We start from the raw sequence: 18,772 nt of genomic DNA, 5'->3' as shown, positions 1-18,772 counted from the left end.
TAGGTAAAAGATTTAAATCTAAGATATGAAATGATAAAAATCCTAGAAGAAAGTGTGGGGAAAACCCTTAGGGATGTCAGACTGGGGAAAGATTTTATGAAGAAGATTTCAGCGGCATTTGCAACAACAACAAAAATAAATGAGACTTAATTAAACTGAAAAGGACAGCTAAGGGCATGACAATTAAAGCAAATAGACAGCCTTCACATTGGGAAAAAATATTTGCATATTATGAATCAGACAAAAGCTTGATAACGAGGATTATTTATCAACAAAAAAAAGAGTGAACAGTCCCGTCTATTACTGGACAAGAGACATAGACATAACCTTCTCTGAGAAAGACAAATGTCTAACAAACCTATGAGAAAATACTCTTTGTCCCTAATCATCAGGAAAATGCAAATTTAAACCACCCTGAGATATCACTTAATCCTGGTGAGAATAGCCCATATCACAAAGTCCCAAAGTTGCAGATGCTGTCACAGATGTGGAGAGAGAGGGACACTTTTACCACTTTTACAGCCTCTTTGGAAAGAAGTTTGGAGAATCCTCAAAGAACTCAGACCTCCCATTTGATCCTGTAATCTCACTACTAGGCATCTAGCCAGAAGAAAAAAAAATCATTCTATTATAAAGACATTTGTACTAGATTATTTATCACAGCTCAATTTACAATTGCCAAGATGTGTAAACAACCTAAATGCCCATCAACTCAGGAATAGATTAACAAGCTATGGTATATGTATACCATGGAATACTATTCAGCCATAAAAAAGATGGTGACTTTACATCTATTGTTTAATCTGGATGGAGGTGAAACACATTCTTCTTAGTAAAGTATCACAAGAATGGAAAAGCAAGTATCCAATATCCTCAATTTAAAATGAAGCCAGTAGATGATGTAACACATGCCCACATAGGAGAAGAACTTAATTATTCTATTCAAGTTGGAGGGAGGCAGAATGAGGGAGTGGGGGAGAAGAAGAGGGACTGGTGTGCTCCCACTGAAAGGGCACAAGGTAGGGATGGCGCACCTTTTGGGTGCAGGACCCAACTATAAGAGTAATTCTATCTAACAAATTTAAAACTTATGACCTGGTTGGTTGTACCCTCACAATAACCTGCAATTTAAAAACAAAACAAAAAACAGCTTATGAACTTTAGCTTTTGTGTTGAGGTTCATGATCTAATTTTTGTGTTAATTTTATAAATAATGTGAGATATAGGGGTTGAGATATTTTTTTCTTTTTAGTTCATTAATTAAAATTATGTATATTATAGTGTACAACATGGTATTTTGATATATGTATGCATTGTGGAATAGTTAAATAAGAGAATTAACATTTGTATGACCTCATGTATTTAACTTTTTGTATATGGTGATAGTACTTAAAATCTACCCTTTTAGTAATTCTGAAGTATACAATATATTTATGTTAACTATAGCAGTGCTCTTCAACTGGTATGCCATGAGAGGATCTTAGTCATGCCAAGAAAATTTTTAAAGATCATTAAATTATTTCCAAAAGAAGTTCAAAATACAGTTAAAAAATATATATATATATTTTTAAATCATAGCTGTGTACATTAATGCAATCATGGGGTACAATGTACTGGTTTTAAACATTTCAAATTACATATTCTTTTTTTTTTTTTTTTGATCAATATAGTTTAAGTGTGCCATGGAAGTTTAACTATATAGGTTCGAGTGTGCTGTGAGAAAAAAAGGTTGAAAAACACTGAACTATAAATCTATGTAACATAGATTTCTTAAACTTATTCATCCTGTGTAAGTGAAATTTGTGTTCTTTGACCAATATCTTCCCAATTCCCTGCTCTCCACCGCCCAGCCTCAGGCACTGCTGTTTTGCTCTCTGTTCCTATGAGTTTAACATTTTTGGGTTCCGTCTGTGAGATTATGTCTCTGAGGTTTATCCATTTTGTCACAAGCTATAGGATTTCCTACTTTTTAAAGGCTGTGTGGTTTCCTATTGTGTCCTGGGTTATTTATCCATCTGTTGTTGGGTACTTACATTGATTTCATATTTTGGCTATTTATTGTAAATAATGCTGCCATCAACATGGGAATTCTTTTAGACCTACTGATTTCATATCCTTTGAATGTGTACCCAGTAGTGAGATTGCTGCATCTCATGGTAGTTCTGTTTTAAATTTTTTAGAGAACCTCCATATTTTTTCCATAATGGCTGCACTAATTTCCATCCTCACCTGCCAGGAACAATGGTTCCCTTTTCTCTGTCTCTCCCCTACCCCCGTTTTTTTTCCCGTGGGTGTTTTTCAGCCCAGCACTATTTGTGGAAGAGACTATCCTTTCCCCCATTGCATTGCCTTGTCATCTTAGCCAGAAACCAACTGAATGTATGTAGGAGAATCTATTTCTAAACTCCTAATCTCTTCCGTTTGTCTATGTGTTTATGGTTGCACTAATTCATCTAATACATTGTCTGGATTCCTGTAGCTTTATAACATGCAGAGTTCAGCTAAGCTCCTTCCAGATCGTCCCTACCAGGATTCACAAATTCATATGACTTAAAGCAAGTTATATAATTAAGTGAAGTTATTCTTGGGTAAGCAGTATTAATTTATTTGTATTAAAATCTAAAGGACCAACATTTTAACATGCTTTATTTTTCTTTATTAATGTTTTTAATCATGTCCCTGCCCCACAGATTTCTCATGGTTCTTATTATGGTTTATTTCTGATATTATCCTTTATATACATACTTTGCATCCTAAATAAATGTTCCTCATTTCTAGAGTACAACATTGTTTCTTCCCCTGCTTTCTTGAAATGCATGGCCGTTCAGTCTGTTCTGTCTCCACTTTAAAGAGATGACTACAGTGTTTCCCATGAGAGCCTAAGCTGTAGTGAATGGTGAAGGGCACACAGACTGAGCACTGGGGCTGTGATGGGGAATGTTGTGGGGGTGGGATGAGGCTGACAGGGGAGGGTGGCCCCGCTGCAGGGGATATAGCCACTCCACACCACCTTCATGACAGCTTTGTCAAGGTGACGTGCGTTCACCATATTTTATTTTGTTGATGAAATTATCCCAGCTTGGCCATTAGGAGCTATTTCACTTACAGGTCCCCTTCACACAGATGCTCTTCGTGGGTGATATTTGATGATATTTTGTATTTCTGTGGTATCAGTTGTAATATCCATTACTCAATTCTGACTGTGGTTTTTTGAGTACTTTCTCTTCTATTTCTGGTTTTCTGTCTACCAGTTCTGTTTATCTTTGCAAAGGCCCAAATTTGTTATTTCATTGATCTTTTGAATTTGTTTGTTTGTTTCCATTTTGTTTACTTCTACTCTGAGCTTTGTTTCTTCTTCTGCTGGTTCGAGGTTTGGTTTGCTGTTCTTTTTCTAGTTCCTTGCAGTGTGACATCAGGTTGTTAGTGATCTTTCTTTTTAAGGTAGGCATTGAAGGCTGTGAACTTTCCCCTTAAGGTTGCTTTTATGGAATCCCAGGATTTTGAAAGCTTGTGTTCCTTTTGTCATTCACTTTAAGGTATCTCTTGATTTCTACTGTAATTTAATCACTGATTCAAGGATTATTCTGCTGGTTATTTAACGTCCATGACTTTGCGTAGATTTGGGTGTTATTCTTGGAATCTATTACCAGTTTTATTCCATTGTGATCTGAGAATATACATAGTATGATTTGATTTTTTTGAATTTGCTAAGACATCTTTTTTTTCTTTCTTTTTTTTTTTTTGTAGAGACAGAGTCTCATTTTGTGGCCCTTGGTAGAGTGCCGTGGCGTCACACAGCTCACAGCAACCTCCAACTCCTGGGCTTAAGCGATTCTCTTGCCTCATCCTCCCAAGCAGCTGGGACTACAGGCGCCCGCCACAACGCCAGGCTATTTTTTGGTTGCAGTTTGGCCTGGGCTAGGTTTGAACCTGCCACCCTCAGTATATGGAGCCAGCACCCTATTCACTGAGCCACAGGCGCCACCCCTGCTAAGACTTCTTTTGTGACCTAAGATATGATCAGTCTTGGAAGATATCCCTTGTGCTGATGAGAAAAATATGTATTAAGCAGTTTTCAGGTGGAATAATCTATAAATATCCGTTAGGTCCATGTGTGTTCTAGGGTCATTTTAAATTACTTATTCACTTTCTGCTTCAATGATCTGTCAATGGAATATTGAATTACCCAACTATTAAGGAGCTACTATTTATTTATTTGCCTAGATATAAAAAATCTTGCTGGCTGAGCATGGTGGCTCATGCCTATAATTCTAGCACTCTGACAGGCTGAGATGGAAAGTTCCCTTGAGCTCAGGAGGTTGAGACCAGCTTGAGCAGGAGTGAAACCCCATCTCTACTAAAATGGAAAAACTAGACAGGTGTTATGGCAGGCACCTGTAGTCCCAGCTACTTGGGAGGGTGAGGTCAGAGGATCTCTTGAACTCAAGAGTCTGAGGTTGCTGAGAGCTATGACACCATGGCACAGCATTCTACCCAGGGTGACAGAGAGGGACTCTGTCTCAAAATTTAAAAAAAAGAAGAAGAAGAACTTGCTTTATGAAACTGGGAGCTCCTATGTCAGATACATTTATACTTAGGATTGTTGGATTTTTTTTTTTTTAGAGACAGTCTCACTTTATTAGTGAGACTCACTCACTCTACTCACTTGGTAGAGTGCCATGGCGTCACACAGTTCACCGCAATCTTCAACTTCTGCGCTTAGGTGATTCTCCTGTCTCAGCCTCGAGTAGCTGGGACTATAGGTGCCTGCCACAACGCCCAGCTATTTTTTGTTGCAGTTTGGCTGGGGCCAGGTTTGAACGCTCCACCCTCGATATATGGGGCCAGCGCCCTACCCACTGAGCCACAGGCGCCCAGATTGTTGGATTGTTATGTCTTCTTTAATTACTCCCTTTACTATTATATATTGACTATCGTTGTCTTTCGGTACCATTGTTGATTTAAAGTCTACTTTATCTGATAGGAAAATAGATATACTTGCACATTTCTTATTTAGGTGGATATGTTTTTCCATTCCATTGCCTTGAGTTGTTATGAATTCTTGTGTATTAGGTGTATTTCTTGGAGATAGCAAATAATTGGGCTGTGTTTTTCATACATTGAGCCAGTCTTAGGTTTTAAGCTGGGCATTCATACCATTCACATCACGGCTATTGGTTTCTGTTGTGCTATTATAACGCACTTGTGAGCAGTTCCTGCAGGGCAGGTCTATGGTGACAAATTCCCTTAGTATTTGCTTATCTGAGAAAGGCTTTATTTCTCCTTCATTTATGAAATTTAGTTTAGCAGTATAGGAGATTCTTGACTGGCAGTTATCCTGTTGAAGGAGACTAAAAATATGACTCCATTCCTTTCTGGCTTGTAACATTTTCCTGAGAAGTGTGTTCTTAGTCTGACGGGTTTTCCTTTGTGTGTTATTTGACGTTGTCACCTCACAGCTCTCAGGAGTTCCTCATTCTTGTTGACTGTGGCCAGTCTGTTGATTATATTCCTTGGTGCTTCCCTTTTTGCAGTGAATCTCCCAGTTACTAGTCGAGCTTCTTGTATTTGGATGTCTAAATCTCTAGCAAGACCAGTAAAGTTTTCCTCAGTTATTCCTTCAAATAGGTTTTCCAGGCTTCGTACTTTTTCTTCTTTACCCACAAGGATTCCTGTGATTCTTATATTTGCCATCTCTCATAATCTCATATTTCTTATAGACTGTTCCTCTTGATTCTTTCTTCTTTATTTTTGACTGAAGTAACTCAGCTCTTCAAAAGAGTTATCTTCAGCTCTGAAATTTTTTCTTCTGTTTTTTCTATTCTATTCTTAAAACATCCCCCCTTTTTTAATTTCCTTCAATGAATTTTCTATTTCCAGAAGTTCTACTTGGGTTTTGTTTTATATCTATCTTTTTAGTAATTTTTTTATTTCCTGAATTGTTTTTTCTGGTTTCTTTGAGTTGCAAAAATGAAGGAGGTATGGAAAAAATGTTAGACTCAGTTTTCTACCCAATGAGCTAGAAGAAGGATTAAAAATATAGCACTGATAACATTTCTACTTTCTGGAATGTTTAGCTCCTTTAAGTAATTTGCTTATGTAGTGCCAAAGTTTGTAGTGATGGCACTATATGTAAAAACGCCCCCAAAAGGACCCAGAACAATATAAAGTTATGTGAAGGACTCTGTGTGGAATGACTAGCATTGAGTTGAATAAGAACTAGATGAAGGAAACGGATGGTGAAATCATTAGGAGGTAGATGCAAGCAAGATGAAGAAAAAAACAGACATTATGCTAATATTTAAGCTTCTTCCAAGGAAAAGTTATGGAGTGTGGAATCATATCATTGTAGTTCTGTTTTGGAAATTGCCTGGTGTTTTATGAGCATGAAATTGGAAAGGCCCCTCATTTCCAAGTCATCACCTCTGTATTTGAATCTTTATCATAATGACATTGCTCTTTCCTTTGTGTGTTTAGTTCATTGGGTCCCACCGGATTTGGTGGGTTTTGTTTGTTTGCTACTGAAATTGTTAATTTATAAAACAAGATCTAGAGTGTCACATTTTTATTGTAACCGTACTCCTTGAAGTTGCCTATAGCATTTTAAATATCAGAAGATGAAGAACTTTATTCATTTCCCTTTGGAAAAAAGAAAAGATTACAACTAGTGGCATATCTTGAAGGAAGCTAACGGCATTTTTTTCTTTAACTTTTTCTCTTTTGCTCTTAAGGGGATTCTGATGATGGCCTACCTTAATCTTCTGAAATGTCACAGTCCCTGGAGCTGGTGTGTAGCCATCTCTGGAGGAGGGACCTAAAGGACACAGCCTAAAGCTGCAGAAAGAAAAGTGGGCTAAAAAAAACAGAGCCGGGTGTGCGTGAGGGTGCAGCGCGCCTGCCTCCTGCCTTTCCTGGGGGAGAGGACAGTGCAGTAAACAAACACCTGCAGCCCTGGGAAATGTGCAACAGCGTTTAACCTCGAGGAGTGTGGAGATGCACCACATGTATCTTCCGTGTCCTGTGTTGTTATTGGGTCTATGGAAATTACTCTGGCTCCGGGTGTGGTTGGTTAACGTTGCTATACATGTCCTGTCCATTTAATTGGAGGATTTGGCAGAAGGAATAAATGACAGTCGGGGTTGATTAAATAGTTAGAGAGCGTTTGGGGTCTAGAGCTGTTTATGAAGTTATAAGTCTCACACACGTGAGAATTGCGTCTTTATCATTGTGTCTGTTGTTTTCTTCCTCTGCTTAGATTGGTGCTTACCCCGGGCACCTAAAGTTGTGGCTCTTATACAATTGGTATTTTGTGTTAAGAAAGTAACAGAGCTTTTAAATATTCAGAATGTGTTGGTTATATGAAGGTGTTTTTACTTTTAATAACCACAGTTGTTGTTGTATGAAGGTATTTTTACTTTTAATAACCACACCTGTCGTTATATCCTCCCCTGATCCCCCAAAATAAAGTGGCTGCCAACGAATCCTTAAAGAGCATAGATTGAGTGAAAAGGGCACAGAACAAAGGATAGATCTCAGGGGTAAAATGAGAAGTTGTGTAAATAGCTGTGCTATTTTCCTTGGAAATGTCTGGCACACTCTGTGTAGGATGTCTCTCCAGGGGGGCTGGGCATCTGACTCTGTGATGAAGGCTTCTGCAAGGAATCTCCGGCACTGCACGGATGGTGTGGACATCCAGATCTTCACATTTCCTAACTACCTGTATTTATTTTACAAACTTGTTAAATCTAGTATCCTCAGAAACATAATACTGGCACATCACCTGCATTCAAATAATCTTCACCTTACCTTTCATATCCAACCCTCTGAGAAGTAAAACATGAACAAATGTTAGCTCTGCGTCACTCTCAGAAATTTAGAGTGTGCTAAGCAAAAGTTACATTTTCTAGTGGGAAACCGGCATAGAAATGAGAACTTTGGCTTCTTTGATTCATCTCACTATATACAACCCTAGGCCATTCTGTATTCTGTGGGCAAAATCCTATGTCTTCCATGGCTCAGCTTAGATCAGTGGTTCTCAACCTTCCTAACGCTGCAACCCTTCAATACAGTTCCTCATGTTGTGGTGACCCCCAACCATAAAATTATTTTTGTTGCTACTTCATAACTGTAATTTTGCTATTATTAATTGTAATGTAAATATCTGATGTGCAGGGTGCTCTTAGGTGACCCCTGTGAAAGGGTTGTTGGACTCCCCAAAGGGGTAGTGACCCACAGTCAGAGAACCACTGGCTCAGATGAAAAGTCTGTAACAAAACAGGCTTAATTCCAGCGGCCATATTTAATTGTTCCCTTCCTAATGGTCCTGCAGTTACACTCTTATCATTCTCTTTAAGAACAATTTCTTTCCATTCTTTAAAAACATTTTTTTTGCCTTCTGTTCTTTTATTGTTTATCTTTCTCTTTTAATTGTCAGTATGTCTCTCACATAATACAAACATGTGCTTATTGCTTGTTACATGGGGGCCCATGTTTAAATTACTACCTGGTGCTTAAACACTTGTCATGAATTATTTGACACCTGGTATATGCAGGGCACAACCTTATGTACTACACAGAAGTCTGAGTTGGGGTTTGCCTACCAGTTTTTTACAGATTTGAAAATGTCATGTTCTGGGCAAAAGCAGTTCAGGAGCTGAAAATTCATTGCCATTTCAAGGCAATGCCAACCCCCCCAATCCACATAGTATTATTTTTATATGTAATACAAAAATTTTATATATAGGCTCAGCGCCTGTGGCTCAGGTGGTTAGAGTGCCAGCCACATACACCTGGGGTGGCGGGTTCAAATCCAGCCCGAGCCCACCAAAACAACAACAATGACGGCTGCAACCAAAAAATAGCCAGGCATTATGGTGGGCGCCTGTGGTCCCAGCTGCTTGGGAGGCAGAGGCAGGAGACTCACTTGAGCCCAGGAGTTGGAGGTTGCCGTGAGTTGTGATGCCATGGCACTCTACCCAGGGGGACAGCTTGAGGCTCTGTCTCAAAAAAAAATAAAATTTTTATATATAATGAATATATGTAATACATATAAGTATACATAATATTTTATATATAAGTGGGATTTTATATGTAATAAGTAGGATTATATACATTAGTGCCATATCTATATATCTATATATATAGATAGATATATAGATATCCTGTTAATTTAAAAAACAAACGTGTGTTAGGTTTAACTTAAACATTCTTTGTGTACTTGGCATGGTAGACACACATGTAAGACAAAAAAAATTGAAATGTCTTCATTTTCTGCAATACATGAGGGAACAGCAGCCTGAAGGTGTCATAAATTGGGGAAATATTCTATATTTTTCTAAAAATTTTAGTACATTTTCTGGAGTTCTTTTTCCCCCTGTGGAGAAGACCTAGGACATGAAAGCCTTAAGTGTCATTATTGATTCAAGAATTAAAACACCAAACATAACTATGAGACGTTAAAGACCTAAGTAAATGTAGAGACATCATGCCTATAGGTTAGAAGGCACGATATTAAGATTTACTAAATTAATAGCTGGAAGGCAATCTCAGTCAGAACTTGCTGAATTTGGCAAAATGACCCTGAAATTCTTGCAGAAATGGAAAGAACCTAGAACAGTCAAAATAGTTTTGAAAATGAAGGACAAGGTTGGAAGACTAGCACTACAGGATCGTGGGAATTCTCATGAAGCTGTGGCACATCCAGGCAGTGTGGTATTGGCATCAAAGTCACCCCACAGGGGATCAGAGTAGAGCATGCAGAGATGCAGGAGCAGGGCACTTGTTCCAGAACAATTAGGTATCGTTGGAACAGTTGGATATCCATATGCAAAAGAGGGGAAGAGGCTTCAGTTCCTCATACCACATACGAACATTTACAGGGAATGGATCATAATCTAAATGCCTGACCTAAAACTATAATACTTCTAGAAAGGAGGGAAAAATCCTTGATTCATAGTCATTATCTAACCGCTGGTTAACTGATCACGACCCAGTTCATTTTTGTAGCAAATAAAAGGTAAAGCATCGGTGTTGAAATTATAATGATTTCAAGAGTAGGTCTACCTAATTGCAGCCGTGCAGCTGTGAGGGCAAGTGGAGCTTAAGTCTGGCCTGTACTCTAATGGCCACGCCCTGGGCACCCACATGATGTGTGTCTGCCTGAGAAAGGGGCATCTTTTCCCAGTTTGTGCTAAGGCACCATGTGGACAGTTCACCATAGGCCTTGGATGAAGGTGGTGGTGTTGATGGTCTCCCCCCCCCCCAGATGCTGCCTAATATCAGTAAGCTTTCTGGTGGGCTTGTCTTTCCTCTTAAATAAAACCAGCTATTGACTTTCAGTGGAGGGCTGTGTTTAACCAGAATTCCACAGTATACAACAGTGTCCCAAAAGAAGGTCAGCTACTCCAGCTGTCTGCATGAGGCATCATTCTTCTCTCCCATTCGTAATTTGGCCCAGTTGCCTTGAAAGGCAAGCAAATTTTTAGGGTGCATTTTTTTTTGTCACTCCAGAGGATGCCTGGTATCATTTCTGTACCTGTGTCCCACTATTAATGTCCCCAGCCAAGATTTTTATCTATCTATATAGCATAAAAATTCAGAGAAAGGACGGACACTCCTATAGCTCCTCTGAGTGATGTGCTTGCTCTGAGTATTGAAGCTTCATTAAGAGGAGTTAAACCTTCCTGCTTCAGAAGATAGAAAGTAATGTTTAAAATATACAACTCTGAAACAAATGGAAAATATTTGATAATCACGTGTTAGCTTCATAAAAATAATGGTCGGGTACAGACACCTGGTTTTTGTTTTTTTCTTGAACCTTGAGCCACCAGCTAAATCTATGACTGAGTACAAAGCCCAGGGTGATGGTGTGACAGGATGGGTTGGGACAGCAGAGCGATTCTGTTTGGAAACCTTCAATGTTTAAAATCGACACTGCCACCCACTCCTACTTCTGTGCAGCTCACCTTCTTTTCCTCTGACTTTTTCCCTAAGGAAACTTAAAATACATCTCTTTTCCCCTTTTATAGATGCGAACCACACGCAAGGTCTCTGTCTGGCCTGTGGGCCTGGTTGGTGGGAGACGCTATGAACGTCCATTGGTGGAAAATGGCAAAGTCGTTGGTTGGTACACCGGCTGGAGAGCAGACAGGCCTTTTGCCATCGACATGGCAGGTGAGAAGTATGAATGGGGGACATCTGTTCCTGTCTGATGGTTCTTACTACATGCCCATTTATAACAGTGCACCAGAGGAAGGAAGCTTTAATTAAAGGACCAATCTGGGCAAAACCCTAGGTCATATCACATTTAGCAGAGGAAACATTTAACTAAACGTAATAGGCTCTTTGGTTAATTCAAGTGGAAACTGATTTTCAGGGTGATTAGAAAATGCTCATTCTGTTCCATTTTGTCACCTGTTTATTTAGCAAACATTTATGTGCCAGGCCTTGGGTTGGGCATTGAGGGTTCATTGGTGAGAGCTACACCCAGCTGCTGTCTTCCAGGGGTCTATTAACTAGAACCTTTGGGTTCCCTTCTCTAGAATATCAATATGTTAATATATGACTTGTGTTTATTGATAATTTAATAATGCTATAAGTGACAAATAAGTCATCTCAATGCTTATTGATAAATTTAGTGTGTTATTAATACACATAATTGAAATGTAAAATTGGATTACTGGTTTTCAAGCATTCATTAACTTCAAGTGTAACTTTCTTTTAAAGTTATTATTCCCAGAGGAAGCAAGTGAATCAAATTAGACCTATACTAGGCTACAAGTTCTAAAATGCTTCTTTGTCATAAAGCGAATCATTTTCTGTGTGTTATATGAAGGGATGCCTGTGATAACTGTGGAAGAATGAAGTTTGAAACATGAGGCTCAGAGGGAAAAAGAAATCACTGACAGCCTTACCCCAGAAGGTGAAGGCAGAAAGGCTTCAGAATTGGTCTCATCCCTCTTCAGCTCTGAGGCTCAACCCTGTGTGTGTCAGCCTGTGTTGGCCCCATCAGCTCTGAGGCTCAACCCCGTCTGTGTCAGCCTGTGTTGGCCCCATCAGCTCTGAGGCTCAACCCCGTCTGTGTCAGCCTGTGTTGGCCCCATCAGCTCTGAGGCTCAACCCCATCTGTGTCAGCCTGTGTTGGCCCCATCAGCTCTGAGGCTCAACCCCGTCTGTGTCAGCCTGTGTTGGCCCCATCTTCTGTGCATATTTCCCAACTGCTCAGACTGCTGATGGGATGAAGGCTGTGGCTGTGTCCTGAACTACATTTATAACTTTTATTCTAGCAATACTATAAATTTGAGGGAGCCGGGCTATGCGAATGGTAGGAATCATTTGTGGGCAGAGCTCTCACAGATGGCCATGTGCCGGGTCTGTCACACTGCACTGCGTCATTGGAGAGAAACTAGGAAATGTTTCCCTAACATTTAACACACTTTTCCACAGTGTGGCTTTGTGGAACTGTGTGTCGTGGTCTCTAGCCCTCAAGGCAGTCTAGATCTTTTGCTCTTCTCAGACTGCCCTCCCGAAAGTCCCCTCTCCACTTCCTGACCCCGCTAGCCCTCTGTCCACCTCAGCCATACCCTTTGGTCTTCAGTTCTTGCAGCCTCAGAGCTGATCTGTCATATCAGACAAGAGAGGCAGGCGAGCCGTCCTGGGAAGTCCTGAGGACTCTCAAAAGAGACCTTTCCCCATCCGTTCTGAGTCTGAGGCTCTGAAAATAGAAGGCTGAACATAATGGAGATTTTAAAAACCAGCCCTCTTGCTGAAGCTTCAGAAGTGAACCCCTCAGCAGAAAATTTAGAGAATGTCAGGGAAAGTCCTTTTGCTTCTCTGGGACTTAGTTCGCTCGTGTATAAAATGAGGCAGTTACAGAAGACCACCTGGGCCCTCTTCACACCTGCTTCCATTTCCTGTAAAAACCAAGATCCTGGGCTTCTGAGGATTACAACTGCCCACGCTGCTTGCTGACAGGCATTTGGTCCAGATCTTCCCTGTCTCAACTCATACTCCTCACATGTGGCTCCTTACACAGGGACTGTCTTCTTGTTTACCTGCATGGGTCATTTCATGGTTAGGGCAAAACTGGGTAACTCTTCCTTAATCTTCATGTAAGAATTTTGTGTAGATGATCAGTTATCCAATAAACTTGTTGAATATCTGCATTGGCTACCCCCAAATTTGGGTTCAAATTGACATTTCTAAAATTTAAGAAAGAGACATGGTTTTGGTGCATGCAGCTGGCCACAGATAAGACATCTGATGTTTCTTCACTGCCGCATTCTACAGGAGTTTTTTTTTTTTTCATGACATGACCGATGTTTGCATTTTTCTAAGCATTTCTATGTATTTTCAAAGCACAATAAAAACATACCAATCATAATAAAATGTGAATGATTTGCTTGCTTTGTATTCATTATCTTTGTTTTAAAATAGGAATAAAACATCTGTCTCTAAGGAAACAACTTTAATCATACTAAATAATTCTTTTCATTTCACATGAGCTTGCTTTGCATCCTGGTTTGCAGTAAATTATTAATAGTTTTGGAAGTCTTTTAAGTGTGAGTGATTTGGTTGATAGGATAATGATTCTGTTTTTGAGGCAGTTTGTTCTGATCCTAAAATTGAAAATTCAGAGCTTTCTTTAGATTCCACCTAGGATTTATTTATAGTCTGTGGGAAGACCTTTTAGGCCTTCATGTTCAAATGGTTATTCTCATCTCATCTTCAGATTATACGCAGACACACACATATACTCATCATCTTTGGAGTGGGGAGAGAAGCTGGGAGTCCACACTCCTGCTGTGGACAGGTTGAGGAGCACTGCTTTGAAAATACTATGTGACCGGCAAGTGAGAGGAGCATGTTGCAGGGTGGGTCTCACTTGTCAATCAGCTTTTCACTCTTTTCCCTTTTTATTTCAAAAAAATTAAAGGGGCATGAGAGTTTTTATTACATGGATATCTGGCATGATGTTTAAGTCAGGACTTTCGGTGTACCAATATACAGAACAGTGTTCATTGTACCTAATAGGTAATGTGATCTCATACCCACCCTCCTGCCCTCCCCCTTTCTTGGTTTCTCACGTCCTTTCTGTTACTTTGTGCCCCTGTATACCCACCTATTAGCTCCCACTTGATTAGGGAGAACATACGGTATTTGGTTTTCCATTCGTAAGATACTTCACTCAGGATAATGGTCTCCAATCTCCTCTACATTGCTGCAAATGATATTATTTCCTTCCTTTTTGTGGCTGAGTAGTACTCCATGGTATGCATATACCACATTTTCTTTATCTACTCCTGTGTTGAAGGGCATTCAGTGGATTCCACATCTTTGCAATTGTGAACCATGGTGTGATAAAGATTAAGATACAAGTGTCTTTTTGATAAAATGACGTTATTCCTTTGGGTGGCACCCAACAGTAGGACAGCTGCATCAAAAGGTAAGTCTGCATTTCTTTCTTTGAGTAATCCCTATACGGTTTTCTATAGTGGTTGTACTAATCTTCAGTCCCACCTGTAGGATATATGCGTTCCTTTCTTTCTGCATCCACATCAGCATCTATTATTTTTTGACTTTCTAATCATGGCCATTCCAGGAGAGTTAAGGTGGTAGATCATTATAGTTTTAATTTGCATTTCCCTGATGATGACTAGTGTTGAGCATTTCATCAAATGTTTCTTTCTCATTTGCCAATCGTCTTTTGAAAAACTTATTTTCCTGCCTTTTGCCCATTTTTTGATGGGTTTTCTTGCTCATTTGTTAGAGTTCTTCGCAGATTTTTGACATCAGTCCTTTCTCAGATGTACAGCTTGCATAGGTTTTCTCCCATTCTGTAGGTTTTCTATTCACTGTGTTGATTATTTATTTTGCTGTACAGAGCTCTTTAAGTCTCATTTATTTTTGTTGTTGCTATATTTACCTTTGGGGTCTTTGTCATAAATTCTTTGCCTCAGCTGATTCCTACATTTTATTCTAGAATTTTTATAGTTTCATGCCATACATTTATGTCTTTAATCCATCTTGAACTAATTTTTGCATATGGCAAGAAATAGGGATCTTGTTCCATTCTTCTACATGTGGTTATACAATTTTCCCAGTACCATTTATTGAGGAAGAATTCCTTTCCACAGTGTAATTGACTGTCTTGATGACGATCAGTTGGTTGTAGGTAGATGGTTTTATTTCTGGATCTTCTATTCCATTGATCTGTGTCTCTACTTTGATAACAGTTCTATGCTGTTTTGGTTGCTATAGCCTTATATTTTTCAGATCAGGTAATGTGATGCCTCTAGATTTGTTCTTTTTATTTAAGGTTGCCCCATTTTGGTTCCAAATGAAGCTTAGGATTATTTTTTCAGAATCTGTGAAAAATGATGCTGGTATTTTGATGGGGATTGTATTGAATCTGTAAATCACTTTGGGCAGTATGGACATTTTAACGATATTGATTCTACTAATTCATGAATAAGAGATGGTTTTCTACTTGTTTGTGTCATTTGTGATTTCTTTCATCAGTGTTTTATATAATAGTTCTCCTTGTGGAGGTTTTTCATCTCCTTTTAAAAGTATGTTTCTAGGTATTTTATTTTCTTTCTAGCTATTGTGAATACCCTTGAGTCCTTGATTTTGACTCTCAGCTTCGCTGTTATTCATGCAGAAATTCTACTTATTTGAGTACATTGATTGTGTAACATGAGACTTTGCCAAATCTATTTATCAATTCCAAGAGTCTTTTGGTAAAGTCTCTGGGGTTTCTTAGATACAAGATTATATCCTCAGCAAACAGGAAGAGTTTGACCTCCTTTTTCCTGATTTGGATACCTTTTATTTCCTTCTCTTGCCTAATTGTTCTGCTTAGGACTTCCAATAGTATGTGGAATGAAAGTGGTGACTGTGGGCATCCTTGTCTTGTTCCAGTTCTTAGTGGGAATGCTTTCAAATTTCCCCCATTTCAGTACACTAGAAGAGTGTATTTTCCCCATTCAGTACAATGTTGGCTGTGGGTTTGTCATATATAGCATTTGTAATTTTGAGGCATGTTCCTTCTATACCTAGTTTGTTGAGGGTTTTTATGATGCAAAGGTGCTGGGTTTTATCAAATGCTTTTTCTGCATCTGCTGAGATGATCATATGGTCTTTGGTTTTCTTTCTGTTTATGTGATGAATTGTGTTTATTGTTTTATGTAAACTATCCTTGCATCCCTGGGATGAAACCCACTTGATCATGTTGGATTATCTTTTTGATGTGCTGTTGAATTTGGTTTCTTATTATTTTGTTTAGGACTTTTGCATCTATGTTCATAAGGAATATTGGTCTATAGTTTGGGGGGGGTTTGCTGTATCCTTTCCTGACTTGGATATCAGGGTGATACTGGCTTTATAGAATGAGTTAGGGAGGATTCTCTCCTCAGTGTCATGGAATAGTTTCTGTAGGATAGGTACAGTTCTTTGTAGCTTCGGTAGAATTCAGCAGTGAATCCCTCTGGCCTGGGGCCTTTTTTTGTTCATAGCTTTTTTTATTACTGCTTCAATCTCACTGCCTCACTGCTCTTATTTGGCCCGTTAGGTGTCTCTATTTATTCCTGATTTAGGCTTACAAGGTTGTGTGTTTCCAAAAATTTAAACATTTCCTCTAGATTTTCTAGTTTTTTGTGTGGAGAGGTTTTTGGAGTATTCACAGATGATATTTTGCATAATATCTCCCTTTCTGGTTCTGATGATGGTTATACTTGAGCACTTTCTCTTCAATTTCTGGTTAATCAAGATAATAGTCTGCATATTTTTGTTTATCTTTCCAATGAACCAATTTATCTTTTAGTTAATCCTCTTTGATTTCCATTTTTCCATTTCCAAACTTCTTGGCTTGGTTTACTTCTGCCCTAAGATTTATTTCTTTTCTTCTACTGGCTTTGGGTTTGGTTTGTTTTTCTGGCTCCTTAAGATGTGACATAGGATATTAATTTGTGATCTTTCTGTCTTTCTGATGTAGGAATTTATGGCTGTGAACTTTCCATTTCAGCCTGCTTTTTCTGTATCCTATGGATTGGGGGGGGTTGTGGGGGTGGATACAGCGTCATTTTGTCACCCTTAGTAGAATGGCATGGCATCATAGCTCATAGCAACCTCAAACTTTTGGGTTTAAGTGATCCTCTTGTCTCAGCTTCCCAAGTAAGTGGGACAACAGGCACCCACTACAATGCCTGGCTAATTTTTCTATTTTTAGTAGAGACAGAGTCTCACTCTTGCTCAGGCTGGTCATGAACTCCTGAGCTCAAGCAGTCCACCCACCTTGGCCTCCCATAGTGCTAGGATTACAGGCCTGAGCCCCCACAACCAGCACTATCACATGGATTTTGTTAGCCTATGTCCCCTTTGTGATTTAATTCAAGGAATCTATTGATTTCCATCTTCATTTAATCATTGACCCACAGATCATTCAGCAGCAGGTTGTGTAATTTCTATGACTTTGTGTAGATTTGAGTGTTTCTCTTGAAATTCATTTCTAATTTTTTTCCACTGTGGTCTGATAACATACATGAATGATTTTGATTTTTTTGAATTTGCTGAGACTTCTTTTGTGACTTAAGATATGATCAGTCTTGGACAAAGTCCCATGTGCTGATGAGAAAAAATATAAATTCAGCAGTTTTCAGATCGAATCATCTGTAACTATCTAATAGATCCATTTGTTCAAGAGTCATGTTTAATTCCAGTGTTTATCCATTTTCTGTTTCAGTGATCTGTCCAGTAGTGTCAGTGGAGGGTTGAAGTCCCTAACTATTAAGATGCTACTGTTCATTTCTTTGTTTAGATCTAGAATAATGTGCTTTATAAAATGGGAGCTTCTGTGTTAGGTGCATAACACAGAGGTGCATAACACAATATTTAGGATTGTTATGTCTTTTTGTTGAATAGTTTCCTTTACCATTATATGACTATCTTTATCCTTTCTTTTTTGTTTAGCCATTGTTGATTTAACATCTATTTTATCTGCTATAAGAATGGTTTTAAATACTTTTGTTTTCCATTTGTGGAAATATTTTTGTGGAAAAAAAATTTCCATCCTTTCATTTTGAGTTTGTGTGAGTTCCTTGTGAGTTAGATGTGTTTCCTGGAGGCAGCATATATATATGGTTTGTTTTTCATCCATTTAGCCAATCTATTATCTTTTAAGAGAGACATTCAAACTAATCACTAATCACATTGAGTATCATATTGATAAGTAGGATGCTTTTCTTTTCATCATATTGTTTTATTTTCCTTCTTGTGCTATTGTTTTGTAAGAGCCAGGGGCTATATCTTTTGGGTGTTTTTACACTGGTAGTGTCAATTGTGCTGTTACATGTATAATGCATTTTTAAGAATTTTCTATAGGGAAGATCAATTGTGACAAATTCTCCTAGTATTAGTTACTGGGAAAGACTTTATTTCTCTTTCATTTTTGAAATTTAGCAGGATACAAAATTCTTGGCTGGAAGTTATTTTGTTTAAAGAGACTAAAGATAGGACCCTATTTCTTTCCAGCTTATAAGGTTTTTCTTTAGAAGTCTGCTATTAGTCTGATGGGCTTTCCTTTATAAGTCACTTCATATTTTCTCTTCATGGCTCATAGCAGTCCCACCTTACTGTTGACTTTGCCCCTTCTGTTGACTATGTACCTTGGTGCTTCCCTTTTTACAGTGAATCTCTACATGTTCATTCAGCTTCTTCTGTCAGAGATCTAGATCTCTAGCAAGACCAGGAATGTTTTCCTTTTCTTTTTTTTTTT

At 38.7% G+C, this 18,772-nt stretch overlaps 1 protein-coding gene across 1 annotated transcript in view; it reads left to right on the top strand.

The window, feature by feature from the left end:
• Nucleotides 1–18,772, top strand: part of B3GAT2 (beta-1,3-glucuronyltransferase 2) — a 78,317-nt gene that overhangs the window by 20,910 nt on the left and 38,635 nt on the right. The window contains exon 2 of the mRNA XM_023513128.1: nucleotides 11,028–11,172. Within this exon, the coding sequence (XP_023368896.1) occupies nucleotides 11,028–11,172 (145 nt within the window). The remainder of the gene's footprint in view (nucleotides 1–11,027; nucleotides 11,173–18,772) is intronic.

Source organism: Otolemur garnettii, unplaced genomic scaffold (genome assembly GCF_000181295.1).
Source record: "Otolemur garnettii isolate 467f Iridium unplaced genomic scaffold, OtoGar3 scaffold00035, whole genome shotgun sequence".
Classification (NCBI taxonomy): Eukaryota; Metazoa; Chordata; class Mammalia; order Primates; family Galagidae; genus Otolemur; species Otolemur garnettii.
This window is presented reverse-complemented; position numbering and strand designations above follow the sequence as displayed.